The 20,436-nt window shown below is 30.3% G+C and overlaps 2 protein-coding genes and 1 long non-coding RNA gene across 4 annotated transcripts; 1 reads left to right on the top strand and 2 right to left on the bottom strand.

Annotated features, from left to right (window-relative positions):
• Positions 1-3,877: 3,877 nt before the first annotated feature.
• LOC103572870 (uncharacterized) lies at positions 3,878-5,811 on the bottom strand. The gene is made up of 3 exons (XM_008551667.3): positions 5,635-5,811; positions 5,264-5,328; positions 3,878-5,180 (listed from the first exon to the last, which is right to left on the bottom strand). The coding sequence occupies exons 1-3, from the start codon at positions 5,653-5,655 to the stop codon at positions 3,995-3,997; spliced, it is 1,272 nt and encodes a 423-aa protein (XP_008549889.1). The 5' UTR covers positions 5,656-5,811; the 3' UTR covers positions 3,878-3,994.
• A 5,836-nt stretch (positions 5,812-11,647) lies between these two features.
• LOC103572869 (uncharacterized) lies at positions 11,648-17,364 on the top strand. The gene is made up of 6 exons (XM_008551666.3): positions 11,648-12,109; positions 13,298-13,523; positions 13,612-13,766; positions 14,054-14,341; positions 16,273-16,473; positions 16,542-17,364. Exons 1-6 carry the CDS (start codon positions 12,043-12,045, stop codon positions 17,342-17,344), a joined length of 1,740 nt encoding a protein of 579 aa, XP_008549888.1. The 5' UTR covers positions 11,648-12,042; the 3' UTR covers positions 17,345-17,364.
• A 76-nt stretch (positions 17,365-17,440) lies between these two features.
• Positions 17,441-20,284, bottom strand: LOC103572866 (uncharacterized). 2 transcript variants are annotated; one of them, XR_008403592.1, is made up of 3 exons: positions 20,194-20,284; positions 19,853-20,114; positions 17,441-19,733 (listed from the first exon to the last, which is right to left on the bottom strand). It is a non-coding gene; the product is annotated as an uncharacterized LOC103572866 (long non-coding RNA). The 2 variants fall into 2 exon arrangements; XR_008403591.1 differs by lacking the exon at positions 20,194-20,284 and having other exon boundaries at positions 19,853-20,187.
• Between the last annotated feature and the right edge of the window lie 152 nt (positions 20,285-20,436).

The following is a 20,436-nucleotide window of genomic DNA, read 5'->3' on the forward strand; positions in this document are numbered from 1 at the left end:
TTCAAGAACAGCTCTACGAAGTGAAAAAAATCCTGGATCCTTAGAAATAATCAGGGTTTTCATATAAACTTTGAACGAGTAAAAATGAACTAAATAACAAAAGCATAGTTAATTGAAAAATTGAGGTAAAATTTTTTTTTCGGTGGATTATTATTAATCCATGTGTTTAGAAAGAACCAAATTTTTTTTATTTCTTAATATTTATATTTAATCGGCTAAAATAATTTTTTTCGATTATGCTATCGATTATATTAACGCGCGTGCATGCGCCGCTACCCGTTTTTAGTCCCATTTTCACCGCTAAATTAAAATTATAAATATTGTTGGTACAGTTCGGGGAGACAGGACTTTTTTTGGAAATTTCCTGCTCTTGAAGGATCTTTTAACAGATTTCGGATATCTCAAATAGTTATTGAACTATTTGTAAAAAACCAAACCACTTTTTTTTTTTTTTTTACTAAATTGTTAATAACTTACAATTTTTGCCAGGCCCAAATTTCCACTGTAATGTTTTTTTATAGATGCCATTTCGAATCAAATCAGACCTTAATCATAATTTTCGGTGGTCTTGGACAGATTTTCGTCAAAAAGGCACTTGTTGACTAGACTAATATGTTTATATGCGTAAATACCGTAACTTACATGAGACAGCAAGTCATTGAACATACAAACGGGAATATGATGAATTTTATTATTTTCTCATAAAATTCAATTATTAATGGCAGGATCATTTTCTCATGCGTTCTTATTAAAACAGAAATTTTGTAAATTTTATTGTTTTCTTTTAGAATCCAATTGTGACTGGTAAAAATATTTTCGGATACGTTCTCATACAAACGGGAAGTTTATAAATTTTATTATATTCTCATAGAATCTAATTATTAGTGACAGGATCATATTTTTTAAAACAACGACGCGTACAGGTTAACAGAAAAAAATAAACAGACACACACACTGGTAAAGGTACCGTGTCGGTGTGACCAATGTTTATGACTTAGTTGTAGGTGGCGCGATTTCGAGTTTTTACTCGATATCACTGGCCAGTTACTGGTTTATATCAAGTGAAAACTCGATTATTTCTACCAGGGTACAAAGAATCCCTTATCAGAATCTATGAGAAAATAATTTTTGTAAATACCTCCTATACAATCTCATAAAATTCAGTAAGTTCTATGAGAAGAGGACTCCCGCTTCCCATAGAACTCATTGATTCTCATAAAATTCCTATGAGAATTTATAAGAAGCTATCGGATCTTATGAGATTTTTTAAGCAGGGTTCGTACACTGAAAAAAAATTTCTCTTTGGACAATTAAATAGGTTTTGTTAAATTCTGTTAAACTAAAATTTATTTGAGACAACTAAATTTTATTACGTCAGCACAATCTATCTTGTCGTTTTCAACAAATGATTAGACTCTATTTAGTTGGAATGAATATTTCTCTCTCTAAGATAATCAAATCATTTGGTAAAGTGAAGAAAATATTTATTTAATAGACAACTGAATTATTTTATAGTGCCAACAAACCCAAACATTCAAACAAAATGTATTATTATATTAACTCTAATAAATATTATTTAGACACAAAAAAAATATTTATTTATTTAGAATAAATATTTATATTTGTTCGTTAATGAATATATCGTTAAACCTAATGATTATTGATTTAAAAAGTTATGGTGCTAGGCAGCAGTAACGGGAGTAGTTCGGTGCTCACCACTAGATCACGCCCATCACTTGTAGTGTCCCTGGTAAGAAACTTATTTCAGAATTATTATATTCCCAACTTGAAGCATTTATGGGACAAGTTCTCCGCTGTAAATTAGCAGAGTGATGATAACCCTTCTTTGATAGTAATGTAGGGGTCTCCTGTATTACACTATGACATTAATGTTTAATATGAATGTTTCCCTGAACAATGTTTGTCATAGTACAAAAAAATAGTACGTGTCAAAGAAATAAATTATTGTTCTAAATATGCATTTCTTAAATTGTTAAATAAATATCCTGCCATTTTAAACTAATATTTATGTATTATGAATAACTCATTCTCTAAAGCTCACTAATATATTTCATTATGACTACTTCATAAGATTTACAGGCAATCAATTTGATTTTATGTTTGCTACGTAATGCGCAATTATCTTTACTAAATATTTTGTAGTTTCTAATGATTCGTTTTGTTGATGGATTATAAAACATTTCGTTAAAACAAGCAAGTATATAATTGGCAATGGGCAATCAAATCATTTTGTTGTCATAATTAAAATTTAGTTGTCAGAAGAAATTTTTTTCTCAGTGTACCTTGATCTCCCGCATGCCAATCCCGCTCTCATGAGACTGCAGTCTAACGTACCGATGTCTCTTTTGAACGAGTCTTTGAACTTGTAATAGATATTCATGTATACAATCGTTACCAATTATTAATTGTATCGATCTACTTTCGGAAAATTATAAACCGTTTAACAATTTGTTAGTTACTGTATAATACTCAATACTCCGCTATTCTGTTAAATCGTAAAATGAATATTACTCAACGTTTAGTAATAATTAAGTATTCTCTTTATATAAATTGATGTTTTATTAATAAAAAATAGTAATAAAAGTAATAATGTAGCAATGTTTTAGATAAACACGTATTAATTAGCATTTTGTGATTTTTACTAAATATTTGGTAACAAATAATAAAAATAATGCAATCGTTGATTCGCATCAGTATTTCTTACTAAAATATATTAAATATTTTCGAGACTCGTTTTCTCCATGCAGAGATTTCATTGTCGTATACTTTTATTGAGACAATGACATATCGTTGATTCAAGTAAACTTTATTCCTGTTTAAATATATTTAGTTAAATTACATAAATGCATTTAATCCAACAAATATTTTCTTAATTAAAATAAAATTTTTGAAATTTAAAAATTATAATTTAGTTTTTTTGAAATAATTAGCACATTGAGCAAAGTTTCGATCTATATTATGATGTAAGTATAACACGCTCAAATCATCACCATTATTTGTTATCATTGAAAAAAGAAAAGCAAAAGTATCTTAGTAAAAGCTGCAGTCTCTCCGTTACGTGATACGTATACTCAATATATATGTCGAATATGCTTAGACCTTCTTTAATATATCCACGTAACTTGGATATGAATACTCTCACTCTCAATCCACTTTCAACTTTAATTTAGTGTATTTAGCAAGAATACAACAGGAGTGTGTGGAAATAAAATAAAAAATGAAAGACCAACGAGAAAGAAGATCGGATTATTCCTGTGTAGCCTTGAACACAACTTTCACTCTCTCTTACTGCCAAGGAAGTCCCCAGGCCATTTTTACACCTCAGGTCTACATGCGTGTCCTTCACCCGGAAGTGATATTCCAAGAAGAGTTGGTGACATCTTTTTAAAATTCAATAAATGATGATAAAAAATAAATTATTTTAAGCCAAAGGAAAGGATGTGCAGAGAAACTGTATGATCACCTTGAGCATATCTTTGTTGTTTAATGCGAAAAACTACTATAGCTCGAGGCAAATGATGACCACATGCTTACGGGACAACTTCCGAGTGGGAAAGTCATAACTTCTCCCACTTAAAGTCGCGGAGAAAGTTTCGCATTAAAGGCCGTGAGTTAGTTTCGCGACCTCCGAGACCTCTGTTTTTTCTTTTTTATCTCTTTTCTCTTCCTACTTTGCTATATTATACCATACCTCTGAACGGAAATATTATAATAAAGATTTCATTGATATTCGTAATAAAATATAAAATTTATGAAAAAAAAATCATTTTACTTTACATTCTAAAAATTAAATAAATCTTTTTCTCTCTCTATACATCTGTATATATATAGAACGAGAAAGAAAAAAAGAAATATGTAGAAATATATTTTTATTTTATTTTTATAGATATAATATTATTTACAGCTTATAACTAAGAAGAAAAAAATCTTCTATTTATAACAACAAATATCCAGGGAAAATATAAAAGCGAGCTCATCGTTGATATCCAAGATGTTCTTCTTGATGCTGATGCGAATCTGCTGGTACCCAAACTTTCTCCCATACAGGTTTCCAGACTTTCTTCCATGTTGGCACCTGCACATTCTTCCATACGGGTACATTCTTACTCTTCCACTCATCTTTCCACACCTTGACATTTTGTGGTATCCACACCTGTTTTTTTGACGGTACCCATACCTTTACATCTTCACTTTTCCAGGTAAGTTTCTTATCAGTTTGCCAAATTTGTTTCTTTTCAGTTTTCCAAACTTTTTTCCACACAGCTTTCCATTCCATTTTTTTCTGAGATTCCCAAGCTTGCTTTTTTTCCGTTTTCCATACTTTTTTCCAAACTGGTTTCCAAATAAGTTTTTTTTTGGGAACGGATTGAATTGGAGCATCATAGTGATATCCATTTCCAGAATCATGAGAAGGAACTCCGTAACTTGATGCTGGAGTACCATAACTTTGTGCTGGAGGACCGTAACTTTGTGCTGGAGGACCGTAACTTTGTGTTGGAGGACTGTAGCTTGAAATCGATGGTTCATAGCTTTGAACCGTATCCTCATGAGTCTCAACCCATTCAGGTATCCAAATTTGTTTCCAATCGGCTACTTGAACTTCTTTCCATACTGGCACTTGAACAAAATTCCAAACTGGCTTCCATATTTTTTTCCAGACTGGAACTTGAACTTCCTTCCAAGCGGGAATTTGTATGTCCTCCCAAACAGGCTTTTGAACTTTTTTCCAAGCTTCAACTTTAACTTCTTTCCATGCTGGGACTTTAATTTCTTTCCATGCAGGTACTTTAATTTTTTTCCATTCCTGCCTCCATTCTAGTTTTTTTTTAGTTAGCCAAACTTGTTTCCATTCTTCTTTCCATGTCAGCTTTTTTTTCCATTCACCAGCCGGAGCTGAAGGTGCTGAGGATTCATACGAATGTTCTGGGGGTCCATAGGAAGGTGCTGGTGGTTCATATGAAGGTGCTGGCGGTGCATATGAATGTGCTGGTGGTCCGTACGAAGGTGCTGGTGGTCCATAGGAAGGTGCAGGTGGTCCATATGAAGGTACAGGTGGTCCATATGAAGGTGCTGGAGGGCCATATGACGATGATGGAGAATTATACGAAGATGATGGTGGTGGTGGTGGGGGTGGAGGTCCGTAATCTAATGAAGGTGCTCTAAAAGTAAAAAAAAAATAAGACATATTAGTTGAGTAAAATTTTTAATAGATATACGAAATATTAATGGTTTAATTACTAACTCTCTTTTACCGATCGGTTCAGCATTAATCGAGTATGCAAAAAGAAGAAGCAACTGCAACACTACCTGAAATCACCGTAAATTATCCATAAAGTTTTATATTGAAAATAGTTTCAATGACTTGTCTTAATTTTTTTTTTCGATTATTTTCAACAGCTTTTTTATAAAGAAAATAGTTTCTTGATTCAAAAAATCTATTGAAGTTATTTGCTTATTATCAGACACTTTCACTATTTAGAATAAATAAAATAATTTTGTCTACATTAGCGGCAAATTTTTGTAAATTTCTAAATTATTGCTATAAAAAAACAATAATTTTATTATAACGGTAAAAATTAATTTTTATCACAGACAAAAATCACTAACACCAACCTGCTTAGAATAATCCATCATCAAACTTTAATTCTTTTTTTGTTAATTTTTCACCGGCATACATAAACAAATATAGATATACACATACATGTATGTAATTTTTATTTATCACTAAAAAATGAGGCGATCGCGTCTTGCTGTGAAATCAGTGAATCCTCTTCTGGTAAATTTCGATGTCTTTGACGTAGCTTTTATACTAAGGTGGGACTAATCATTTGAACATGCATGTTGGTTAAATCTAGGGAAGAGAGCGCCCATGGCTACGAGACACTCGCGGGCTAATTGATGGCACTTCTCTTTGGGTGAGGTAGGGGTACACAATACACGCCCGGCTGGGCCTGACCGGTAGAGATAAAAACGTTGAGCGAAAAATAATAACATCATTAATGCTACGGCAAAGATAATTAAATCAAGTTATTCAAGCCACTGTCAATGGTAACTAATATATTTCCTTGCATTGATGATTGGAAAATAGTACATTTTTGGAAATATACACTGACAAAGTATTTCAGGAAATTTAATAATAACTAAAGTTCAATGCAGCTTACAGAATTAAAAACTAAATTGTCACCATCTGCGCATGGAGAAAGTTGGATTCAGAGCATTAGCAACAAAGAAAGAATTACAACATGCAATTAAAGACTCATCTTATCATTCTTGCTTGAACTGCGGGTATCCAGCTAGAGACAATTAAAAAAAATTTTTTAATAGAAAATAACAATAAAAGCAAAAATAATTTAGGAAGAAATTTACTTTTTCTCGATATAATTATGTCGGCTAGACTGTTATATAACACATTAAAGCACTTTCTTATCGAACCGTAAATGAAGAGTTTAAGACAATAGTCGAATAATTTAGATTTTTAAATTTAGGTATTTTTAAAAATGTCAAAGTTTAAATATATATGGAGCGTTCCACGCCAAATCGGACACCACTTAGCTTTTGCATCTCGGATTTTTTTAAAACTTTTTTATCTTTTAGTATAGGTTGAAAGAGGCCCTCTCAATTTTTTTCAAATTTTTTCCTCCAACCGTTTTCGAGATATCAAATTTTGAAAAATGTAGAGATTTTTTTTTCGAATGCCTACAACTTCACAAAAAGTGGTTTAAATAAAGTTTTCGTAGAGACTAAATATGCTTGTTTTTAGACATCTTTTCAGTAAAAAATAAAAAAAAAAATTTTGGAACCACGCTACTATTGAAATTTTAAATTTTAAGTATAAATTGTCGATTTACAAAAAACCGATCGATTTTCCTCATAATTTTTCACAGCAAACTGTCACCTACTCTACAACTTTTTCAGCGATGCTCATAATGGGATAACGATGGGATCTATTTTTTTTCGATTTTTTAAATTCCACATTCCGGTTTTTTTTAAAGAAAAATGTGTAAAAAAAATGTCATGCTCAGGATTTACTATCAATAATTATCTGACACACAATTATCATCAAAATTTTCAACTTTTATTCCCACAGAAAAATTATTAAACGTGTAAGGAAATAGATGTGAATTAATAATAATTTTTCTGTGGGAATAAAAGTTTTTCCTATGTTATTTAAATGGAAAATAGAAAAATGTGATTCGCGATCCCTAAATATCAATATTAAGAGCTCATATTTTCACAGAAACTTTATTTTGACATCCTCTGACAGAATTCCTCCGCCATTCGAAAAATAAACATCAGTCGATTTTTTGGACACACCCTAATATATACACTAATATACACTGAACTAATATGATAGTTCAACTTTGAAATTTCGTAATTAATGTAAAAATCAGTTTCTGAAAAAAAGCCAATGAATATTCTCAAAAGAAATTGAATGATCTACAAAAAAAATCAAATTTACCAATTGTAAAATCATATCAATTTTCAAGGCATGTTTATAAGAAAACGGCTTATCTGACAAAAAATTTTAATCAGACCTTTTTTGTAGAGCATTCAATTTCCTACAAGAAATGTATTCAAGTCTATTTCATTTATCTCGATTGTTTGAGAGTTATACGATAAAAACTCACTCATAAAAAAAAAATCAAAAATTGCGATGATATCCCTTTTAATATCAATATTAAGGGCTCCAATTTTCACAACTAATTTTTTTTTCTCATCCCAAATAATATTTGCACAGTATCGTTGAAAAAAAATAGTCGATTTTTTGGCCCAGTCTAATTTATATGTATATAAATGTATGTGTGTACACATAATTTGGCAAGAGGAGAAAGTCGAATTAGCTATTTCAACATTGAGCGAATAAAAACAGATTCCATCAACTCAATTATTAAAATTATTATCATATGTAGGAAAAAAGTATGTAATGAATCTGAAGGTCACTCCGAAATATATTTAAGTATCTCCAAATACTTTCTCTATTCTTCACTGGATACACAAGCCATCTAAGTATGTGATGATGTTATTGATTCGAATAGCTGGTTTATTAGCTGTTTGACTTAACAGCTTACATGAAAAAATAAATGCGTAGATAGTTTTTGAAAAATAATTTTTGAACCAACAAAAAAAACACAAAATACATATTGCTAAATCAATTAATTCTGAACTCTTCTGCTGGTTAAAAAATACTGATTATATTAATTTATGTGTACCTAAAATGTTTACATATATGAACATAGAAGTGGTTACTCGCACGTTCACTGGGCATAAGTTTATCGAGCATCAAACATTTTTTTTAAACTATAAGTCTATAACTTAAAATTCTAGTAAATCTGTTTGTACGAGACCCGGAATAAATTTCTTGCACAAGTATTGAACAATTATTTCTACGGATTTTTACTTCCGTAAGTTGCGCCAGAGTATCGCAATAACTTTTGAACTTCCCTCTTTACATGGAGAAATTATTTTTGTTTTAAATGATATGGTGTCATAGTAAAGCCGGACCATATTAGCCACACGGAGAAAAATGCATGAAATACAAATAGTGAAATCTGAACTGTGAAAATTTTCCATTAATTTTTATTTTTTATGGGCATCACTTTTTACTATGGCGTATATTACTAGTGAATCTTATTTACTCACTACTATATTTTACAATGACACATTATAATTTTGATGATGAGTGAGATTAGTTACAGTATATGAAAAAAAAATAAAAGGTACCATAGTAAAATAAATGAAGGCGCCAATTTAAAAATTGACATGCGCACTGTAGCAAATTAAATTGGGGTGACAATTTAAAAAATAAAAAGTCTCACTGTAAAAAAAAATTTACAGCTAAAGAAAAAGACCTAGTACGACAGACCGGTACAGACGTAGTACTCGATCACTCAATGTATTTCAATATCTCTACTTATTAGGGTGTTTCAAAAAGAACAAATTTCTTTTTTTTTATGGTATCCAAAAATTGAAAGTATAACTAAAAATAAAAATTTTTGTACCGATCCGGGCTCTTAGTGATATTAAAGTTTGCCTCAATCCATTTTTCTATTTTCCATTTAAATAACTAGGGAAAAATTTTTTTTTTTTAGAATTTTCTAGCTCACAAACCAATCAACGGATTTTTAAGCCCATTAAATGTCTCTGTAGGAAACTGAACGCTCTACAAAAAAAGTCTCTTATCATTTTTTGATACATCCCACTGTTCAAAAGTTATTTAAGCTTCAAGTCAAATTTTTAGTAAATTTTGAGATTTTTGTACTTTTCTGACGAATGTATCAGTCTTATCAAAAAATGTCTTGAGAAAATTTTTCTAGATAATTTCATTTCTTACAAATTATCGCAAATAAAGTTTTTCGAAATTCAAGCTCTTAAAAAAATACACAGAAAAAAAGGATTATACTTTTCTTTTCTACGACTTATTTAAACCTTTGGAGGGCTGAATGTTATTTTTTCAACCTTCGGTAAAGAAGGAATTTTAATTTTTTTGACGAGTAGAGTTGGCATAAAGCAGAGAAATTCGGAGTAAGGTTGTCATACTGCCGAGAAAAAGGCGAATAGCCACCCTGATAGCCAAGTTGGCGAGAAACTGACGAGAAACTTGCAGCCGCAACTGGAACCAAGTTGATCGCCAACAGTTGGTACCTCCAATAGTTGATGGACATTTTCTGAGAAAGTTGGTGGCAAAAGTTGTAAATCCAAAAAGTTGACGATCACTTTCTGAGAAAGTTGGTGGCAAAAGTTGCTTGCAAAAGTTGGTGATCATAAGTTGACGGTAAGTTTACTTTCAATTTCCTCAGAAACTTGCATTCCAGTTGCGGCTCCATACTGCCGCCAACTTTCTGAGAAAGTTGGCGGTAACTTGTAGCCAAAAGTTGCAAAAGCTGAAGTTGTCGATAACTTGTCGTCAAGTTGGTCGGAAACTAATGAATGACCAACTTTTTCTCGATCAACTCGTGTTATCAGGGCACATTGACTGCAAATTGTCGTTGACTTGAAAATTCATGTAGCCCGGGAACTATGGCTAACATTGGAAAGTAAAAGGTAAAGACCATAGCCATGTTCGGATATTGTACTGCGAGCACTGTTCAGTGCTCTTAATGCATGTCGGAGGTCACACCCTACAACGGTCACAGTGTATATCGGAACATAGCCCATGATTCACGCCCAACTGTTTGTTAATAGATACCCTGATTAAAAAATCTAATTTGAAAGGGTTAAAAAAATCGAAATTATATCATATTTTATCATATCATAACATTATACTTTGATATCATTCAAAATAATTTAAAATTCTCAACTTCAAATTATTTTAAATCATAAAATTATGAACCAGAAATTGCGATACTATTTTTTGATTTGAAATGATTCGAGAATTCAAATCATTTTAAATATTCAAATTAGATTTCTTAATAAGGATTTCAGGATTCGGACAAGGTTAGGTAACAAAATTAAACCATTAGTTATTTGGACGTTTTGTCAATTATATCTTGTCTTCATCAGCGAAACTTTAAATAAACAATTATATAATTAAGAACAAAATATTACATTCTGTCAATTTTTACTGCATGTTGCAGTCAAAAATTAATAAATCTTAAGTTGACGTATATTTGCCGTCAAATTGAAGGGGAGAATTTGCTCAAGAATTTAAAATTCCCTGATCCGAAAACTCCTATAGAATTCCCGAATTGGTCAAAAACCACATAGAAACCACCCTGCTTAAAAAATTCGATGGATTCTTATAGTTGTCTGTTTAAGGCCCTATACTTAAATATTGCACTTCTTATAGAACTCATTCATTCTTATGAAATCTCTATAGGAATGCATGACAATCTATTGGATTCTATGGGATTTTCTAAACAAGGCAATACAATTCTATTAGATTCTATGTGGTTCTTGACCCGTTTGAAATTTTTGGATAGGGACAACCTTGATTAAACAACTGAATTCAAAATTTTAATTCTGTTACATTCTGTCGAATTCTGCAAAACAGAATTCAACTGAATTGAAAATTTGAATTTGAATTAAACAGAATAAAACCGATTTAAAAATTTCAAATTCAGTTTAGTTCGAATTCAGAACCAGAAATTGGAAAATTATTTTCGAATCAATCAGAATTAAACCGAATCAAATTATTTAAATTCGTTTTAATTTGGACAAATTCTAGTTTTCTTGCCGAATTAGACTGAATTTATTTTTAAGTTAAGTACTGAATTAACAGAATTTATCTGAATTAAAAATTTAATTCTGTTTAATTCGATGGAATTCAGTTATTTAATCAGGGAACTCACCTGAAGCAAATGAAGACTAAAGGTACCTCTACTCTTCACTAAAACCTGCGACCGGTATTTTTCTGTCTAATACCGGTTGTAGATTTGGACAAGTTGAATTTTCAAGTTGACAACAATTTGCAGTCAAAGTGGCTATTCAGGACTATACGCGCACACGTGCTTGATCGAAAACTTTGATATGTAAATGAGAAAATTACTCTGCATAATAAGATCGCAAAATAATAATTTTCATGTTAAAAAGAGATAAATCTTATCTTTTTCTGACACAGCCATTTTTATGAACGAGGTTCTGGCGAGTGGCAAAAAAAGCACTACCAAATATAATCATGTGACTAAAAATACCCAATGAATCTACAAAAATAATTTTAATCTTTAATTAATGAAATAAATATTATCAGCGTTTCTCTAAATTAGACAACTTTTTTTTACCAAGCAATAATAAAAAATGTTTATAATTTTTATTAAAAAATTACAACAGTCGGTAACAACAGTGAGCCAACTCCGCAAGAAAACTTATTTACTGTCTCGGGTATATCACAATAATTTATTCAACAGTGATAGAATTTGGTTATGTTAAATATAATAAGTAAAGTTGATTTCAACTACTAAAACTTTTATTTTTAATAATCTTTAATAAAGTTCACATGGAGCTTTTTGATCAATTATAAAATTTTACATTGATATTAAAATCCTTATTATACATTCGTATTTTTAACTAAAATATTATGGTATTATGATGCGTAATTACGTCCAACTTGTACTTTTATGTGTGGTTTCGGAAGCTGTCACGAATTTACAAGGTAAGTTAATATTATTAAATAGTAATGATTAGTATGTAGGAAAGTACCTACACAGTCTTATAAAGAATATGTATATTCTTATATGGGAATGAAACATTTAGCATCTCTCATTTGTTTTTTTTTTTTCCTTTTGCTGATTGCTGGTTCCCCAGCTGGCCTAAGGGAGCGCTTTCGTACAGCCAATGATGGCTTGCAGGCAAGATTCTATCACATTCTGACCAATGTATAATTCGCCTAAATACGTTTCCATGAAGCAACAAAATGACAAAGTCATAAATAGTCAAAGTGACAAAATGCAAATGTTTCTATGCGTTGAAATGAAAAAAATTCTGAAATCATTCCTTTTTAAGAAAAATGGTTTCGAATAATTCAAAACAATTTGAAATGATTTAAAATAGTTTGAGTCAACTAATATATAAATTTACACTTAACATGGAGCAAATCATTTTTCTTAATCAGGGATACGAAGCAGAAGTCACATTTCGTTAAAATTATAAAATGCCAAAAAAAAAAAAAAAGACAGATAACTTCAGTCGATAAATTCGAATTCTATAATAAAATTACTATTATCATAACAGTAACCAGATAATAGATAAAAAAATCGGCGGTAAATTTTAAAACAAGATAATTGTATATCATAATAATGAATAATAGTTTTTGGCGCGATTTGTTCTTCTATTTAAACTGCATGTTTTGCATTTCTATTCTTCCTAGTTCTGAAATTAATTTCTTACCAGGGGCACTACAATATAAACAATAATATAATTGAATATAACATAAATAAGAAAACAATCATTTATTTGATGCCTCTAATTTTCTTAAGTTCAATTTTATCCAAATAAATACAATCAACCTTATCTTTTAAGTGTGAAATTCGGCACAGTGAGTAACAGATCAGACTTAAAATTTAAAGGTCTCGGGATCAAGCCTACAAGCCGGCGGAATTTTTTTTTTCCGTAATAAAATTTGTAGATAAATCATGGAACCATGGTGAATACACCGTGGGACTATGATAGGTACACCGTCTAATCACGATGTTTACATGGTAGGAACACGGTGGGAACACCGTGTAATCTCGGTGGGCACATCAAGATTCTATCGTGATTCAAAAGCGCCAGGGTTGTTTATCAAAATGCTCTTTTTCATTATAATTGCGCATGTTTCATTACATATTCTATTTGTTAAAAGATGAAGAAGTAAATGGAACGATAGTCACTTTACCAATGGATTCAAGAGCCAAGATAGAGATACAACCACAATTTACGATAGGAATGGGGCACAAATTCATTTTAAAACGAGACAATGAGTCGCTAAATTTAACTTGTACTGTGGTGAAACCTGATGGAGAAAAAAATGATTTGTTATATGATTATATTGTTGATTGGAAAACGCCATTTCATGAAAATCATACTCTGTAAGTTTGTCAACAAATTTAATAAAAACTTATTGTTATTTTTAAGAAATTATTCTTATTAAAAATATACGATTTTTTTTCGGCTTAGCAAAGTTGAAAGAGGACAAAGACAAAATATAGCTTGGCTTTGGTTCGAAAAATTATCTGAAAAACATGATGGCAGTTACACGTGCATAGCTATTACTTTCAAACATTTTGGTCAACCACATCTTTCTGTTAATATTCATCTGTCTGTTAAAAAAAGTAAGTATGTAAATATGTGATGATTACATTGCTTTAATCCTGTTCTAATATTAATTAAACTTATAAGCACACCACCATATTTAATGGTAAGCTTGATTGGACTTTACTGTACGCTACCGTAAAATACGGCAATTATACCGTAAAATGCGGTAATTACAGCTCTTCAACGGTACGCTATTGTATTTACGGTACACTACTTCACTACCGTAATCTACAAAGATTCAGGTCCGTTGGGGTCGCAAAATAAGTTGATGACGGAAACAACAATTTCATACTTTATATTTCAGAACCAACGTTCTGCGGGTCACAATGGTTTAGATGTTACTCTAATAATTGTATTATGGAGAGATACCTTTGTGATGGTAAAGCCGACTGTGAAGAAGGAGAAGATGAGAGCCAAGCGGCTGGATGTGGACTTGATCCTTGTTATGGTAAAATACTTTGTGAAGGTCGCTGTGTACCACCGGAATGGTGTTGTAATCGCCGTAGCTGTAGTACAAATTTCGGATTACGGGCATGGCCAACAGAATCTCATGAAATAAGTTACATACAAACAGCATTTTACGTTGTGATTGGTAAGTAATCATTTTTATAGTATGTACACATCTTAAAATTTTTTTAAGAATATTAATTTCCATGGCGTTACAAAGCGTTTGTCATTTTAAAGCATGAAATGATTTTTAATTTATAAATTTTGATTAAACACCTCACGGTACCCAGAAAAAATCATCAGACCTGAGCATGCGTGATCATGCTTAATCAGGCATGATTATGCGTTCTCATGCATCCCTGATTAAACCGAACGATTTGAGACGATTAAAACTGTTTTGATCGTTTTAAATCGTCACGAACCGTCAATTCATGTTTAAAGAGAATTAAAAACGATCAAATTTTTAATTATTTTAAATCGTTTTTAATCTTCATGCAGGACCAGAAATTGCTATACATTATTTCACGATTAAAGACGATTCATAACGATTAAAAATTTCAAATCATTTAAAAATTCATCTAAACTGACTTAACTGGTTAAAAAAATTAACCAGGTTAATTAGCTGGCTAGCTCGTCAGCTTAGCTAATTTAACTGGTTAACTTAATTAGCTTGGCTAATTAGCCAAAGGCTTAACCGGTTAAATGTTTAATTTTTTTTTATCCATTCGTGGAAAATATAGAGTAGGGGTACCATTTGTGGCCACTGCTCCATTTTCGAACATTTAATCCTTTATTTTAATTAATTAAAAAGTGTAAAATAAAATTTCCATTTTAATAGTGGGATGAAAGTATCTCTAAGAAATTAAAAAAATTAATTATGGTATTGTGTATTTTACAAAATATTTGATTTAAATTTTTCAAGTGTCAAAAACTGGTCCTAAAGTGGCCAAAAACGATACCTCTACCCTATAGAAATGATCATATTTATTTAATTTTAGACTGAAAAAGCTATAATAAAAAATTTACACTATTATTTAAATTGCGCGCTCTACTTTCACCTACCACAATAGCGACATAAAAAAAAGTCGTACGTGTTACAAGGAGAGAAAGAATAATAATGATTACTATGCTACTATTCTTTCCTTGCCCGTTATAATCATTAGGGTGGTCGTTAAAAATAAAATTTTCTCAGACGTCCCAAAAAAACTTCTTTTTAATGAAAAAGTACGTGGTAAATTTTTCATTTTAAGTAAAAAGAAGTGCCTCAGGACGATCAAAGTTTATTTTTCGATACAATCGCGGTTTTTTTTTCAAGTATCTCGTAAAATATGCAGATTAAAGGAAAAAGTCATAGGCACAATTTTGTAGGAAATTACATTCTTGACAAAAAAGGTCATATTCATTTTTTTTTTATAAAATATGTATTTATGAAGATATTTTGAAAAACTTTTTGAGATCTTATCAATTGAGCATTTTAAGGATTACGAATGTTAAAAATAACGTTTTTTCTTAAATATAGACAACTTCGTAACTCGTAACATATCAATCATTAATGCTTGTTGTAGTTTCTATATACTTAAAAAAATGTTATTTTCAAAATTTGTAATCCCTAAAACGCTCAATTCACAAGATCTAAAAAAAGTTTTTTTTAAATATTTTCATAAATACACATGTTATAAAAAAAATGAATATGACCTTTTTTGTCAAGAATTCAATTTCCTACAAAATTGTTTCTGTGATTTTTCCCTTAATCTGCACATTTCATGAGATATTAAAAAAAAATCACGATTGTATCGAAAAATGAATTTCGATCGTCCTGAGGCACGTGTTCTTTTTACTTAAAAAGAAAGTACCAAACCCTCCTTGTATTTTCTCACTAAAAAGAAGCTTTTTTTGGGACGTCTGAGAAAATTTAATTTTTAACGTCTACCCTAATGATCATGCATGATTAAACATGGATTTGCATGCTTCATGCAAAGTCATGCCTAGATCATCTACGACCATGACTGAATCATGCACGATCAAATTTAACTAATAATTGAGTAATAAAAAATATTTATATCAACTTGATTACAGGCTGCGCAATGGCGTTCATGTTCATAGTTACAATATTAGCAATAGCTGTTTGTCGTGTACAATTCAAACGTGCAATGATCACAACACGACACAGTCAACAAAATCGTGATATGTATCATCAAACAAGATGTTCTTTATCAGAAAATATACGATATTCTGATATTAATGCTACAAATATGACGACAGATGATCTTCAACGAGGTAATATACTGTGCATACTCTCGATATCTACAATACTTTGATCACATACTAATTTATAACTTGTTTAGAGCGAAATATTATGCGTAATATAAATGGCGAAAGATTATTCGTGGATCGACCCATGGGACCTCCGTCATATTCAGAAGTAATAGCTTTGCCACCACAAGAAGAGCCTCCACCACTTTATGTATCATGCGAGAATCTTAACGAAAATTTAGCTTCAAGAGCATATAATCTTCGTAATATTTGTCAATTGACCACTCTTCCAGCAATCATCAATAATCGCAATTCATACCGTAGTGACACAACAGATGCGCCTAGTTCAGGACAAGTTCCGCTATGCATGCCAGTATCTTTATCATCAACAGGTACACAGAGTCATAATGATTTAAATGATGATATTGCTGAAAAAATTAAAGATCTTGAGCCAGAGTATGCAGACACAGATGCACTTTTAACGGAAAACAATGAAATGTCGAATTCCAAAGAAACAGTATGGAATGCTTCTAATCGACACGAGAAATTCAAAACTAAATGGCTTGTAAAAAATTTTAGTGATGCGATGAGTGATAACGTTTGGTTAAATCACGAAACTAATCAAACTAATCAGCGTTCTTCATTGGAAGTCAAGAGCTTTTCTTTAGGAGATTTTAGAAATGAGGGATTGATTTCGAAATCTGATCAACAAAAATTGCATTCTAATTCTTTGATTACTTCTTCCCAAAAGCTTGATGCTTGTTCGTTACTTTCACCTGATTCAAGTTGTCAAATAGCGGGTCCAAGTTCTTTACAAATTGAAAATGATGTAAATCTTGATTGTCCTGTAATTGTTGTTAATGATTCGAATAATAATAAAACAACAACTGAATAATTAAGTTTGAAATAGACAAATACGTGTTTCTCTCCAGTTTCCTAAAATATTAATATTTATTAGTTACTTTTAATCAAAAGTCAAGGATGCAGTTGATCTCCACTTTTGAATCTTTTATTTAATTTATACACAAGACCTTTAAAAACATTAAACTTAACAACAATAAAAATTTTATAAATATAATACATGTATATATAAGGACTTATATTAATCAGGTATGATCAGATTCAATTATATGTATAAGCCAATGTCTGAGTATATATAATTATATATGTCCATGTATAATTATATATACTCCATATATGATTATTAGGCAAAATCATATATTCCCGGACAATGAATACGATGTAGTATTAAGCATAATTTGCTGCAACAGCTGCTTGTTCCATATGAATCAAGTAATTATAATCATTAATGTTTGTGATAACACGGAGAAAAAAATATAGTAAAAATTACAATACTATAGTAACATTTACTAACAGATATGAAAAAATACATTCCGTATTGTGATTATTACAAAATGTTTAGTAAAATTTACTAGTTAGTAATAATTACATAATATGATATTAATAATTACTATCCGTAATGTATTTTTTACTAAGTCGATTATATTTTTTACTATTTGTATAGTAAATCTTACTATAAGTACTAGTAATAAATACAAATTTAAGAAAGTTAATTTTCTAATACAATATAGGATTTGTTACTATACAAAATATTAAAAATTACTATACGCAATGTAATTTTTGCGAACACGATTATATTTTTTTACTGTCTGTATCGTAAATTCTACTAGGTATAGATAAAATTAAAAGTTGGTGGGGATAACATATACAAATATGCATTACAAGTTCTGAAACTTTTGTCCAAAGGAGACATCGGGCCGTCAGACATAGGAAAGGACTCGCGCGCGGGAGATCAGGGTTCGAATCTCGGTCGAAACAAGTGATTTTTAAAAAAACAAAAATCTACACTAACACCAATACAGATGACAAATAACAATAATAATCAAAATGATAGCAATAATAATAAAAAGTTAAAAGCTAATAAAAATTTAATTTTATTTTTTTCCACTCTAATATAGTAAAATTTACTATACAGGGATAGTAACATTTACTAAATATAACTAAAAATTAATATGCAATATAGGAGATTTTCCATAACTAGTATATAAGAAATTACTAAACGACTTGTAAAATATGCTTATCTGTTTATTAATTTTATGTAAATCATAAACGTTTCAAGATTACTATCCAAATTTAGTAATTATTCTCGTATTTTTTAGTAAAATTTACTATATTTTTTTCTCAGTATACTTTTGAATAACTTTTAATGACTAAATAATTGTGAAATTTTGATTCCGAGAGAGATTTAGAATGATTAAAAAATACTTAATCTTTTTCAATACTTCCAAATAGTTTTTAATCACTAAAAAATTTTTTTTTAATCGGTCGAATACTTTTAATTTTTTATTGAGAATTCAGAAAGATTAAAAAACATTAAAATTTTTTAAAAATCTTTTCTAGTCATAGAATATAAATTTTAAAATGCGTAGTTGGATAATCGAAAAATTAGTACGCGTATTTTTTCAGTTTTATTATTTAAAATCCTTTTTTTTATTTAAAATTCATATTTTACTTGTCTCCCAGTGTAACCAACATAATTATTTTAGCGCCAGTTTTTTAAACCGGGTTTATTTCCATCCGCGTTTAAATTAATACCATACTTATAGATATACCAACGATATTAATTCAAATCCAAGTTAAAAATAAACCCGGTTTGAAAAACTGGCCCTCAGCGTTATCATTTTATTGAAAACTCGGCGAACTGCTTCGGGAAAGCTGATTGGTAGACTCATCATTTTTTCTAGAAGGGGATCAGTGACAAATTTAACATTTAGATGGTTGACCCAACCCTTCCCTGATCCTCTCTAATCTAGTAACCTTGAAGTACCAGTTCCCAGTACCAAGCATCGATGCTCCAAGCTGTAGTGCTTCTCACACTCAGTCTCGACAATCTCCAGTGTGTATATGGAATTTGTGGCTAATTTCAGAATAGTCTGAATTTAATCCCCGTGTATTGGGAACTGACACGTAGACGTGGCCTAAAAAACATGGCAGACGATGGGTTATACTTTCAAATACATAACCCATGTTATAATAGGACATAAATAAAATGTTACTAAATTTATCAGTTATTTCATCTAGGGCGGGTTAAAACCCAAAATAAAAAATAATATATGACGCAGAACGAAATTTATCTGGTGGTTATTTGATAATGTATGAAATAATCCGCGAAAAAAGCGATAAAAATATGACCGTAGTTATCGCGCTTTCCATCCAAACGAGTCACATAAAAGAAAAATCCCATGAAATCAATGCTAAAATATCTAAAAGTAGAAATATAATTTCAATAACTTGTTCTTGTAATAAAATGTTTATTTACTTAAAAGACAATAAGAATCATATTTTCAGTTTTTAATGTTTAGGTTAGACTTTACAAACGTACCTGACAATATCAAATAATCGTTTTTTTTTTTTAAATGTAAAGAGCAAGCTTTCATGTGAGGAGTAATTCCATTTATTTTTAAATAACTTTTTCCTCGCTTCTAATTTATTAATTTTTTCAAAATTACCAAAATAATATTCTACCAGTACTGCAGTACCACCAGCCTTCGGAAACTTATGGAAAACCACGTCTAAATTTTCATTTGCTTTACTCTGACAATCTTTAACTGCACAGCATACTCTACTTTTTGTCTTTTCACGTTCTATAAATATTCCAACTTCCATTTTAATATTTATTTCTTAATAATTTCTTGTAAAAATATTATTTCTGTGTTTACATACATTTACTGTATATTTACTCGCCTTTTGTAACCCATCATTAGTTTGATTTTTTACCACCAGATTACGTGACCCTGTTTGTCAGTTCCCAATATGCACATCCTGAGTGAGTCACCGTGAATTTTACCCAGTATCCCGTAAAATTATTTCATAATATTTTATTGTTTTTAAAACTTTTTATATTTTTGCAGAAACTCACCTAAGTTATTGATATATATATACTTATAAATTTACTAAAAAAGAATA

This window comes from Microplitis demolitor, chromosome 4 (genome assembly GCF_026212275.2).
Source record: "Microplitis demolitor isolate Queensland-Clemson2020A chromosome 4, iyMicDemo2.1a, whole genome shotgun sequence".
Classification (NCBI taxonomy): Eukaryota; Metazoa; Arthropoda; class Insecta; order Hymenoptera; family Braconidae; genus Microplitis; species Microplitis demolitor.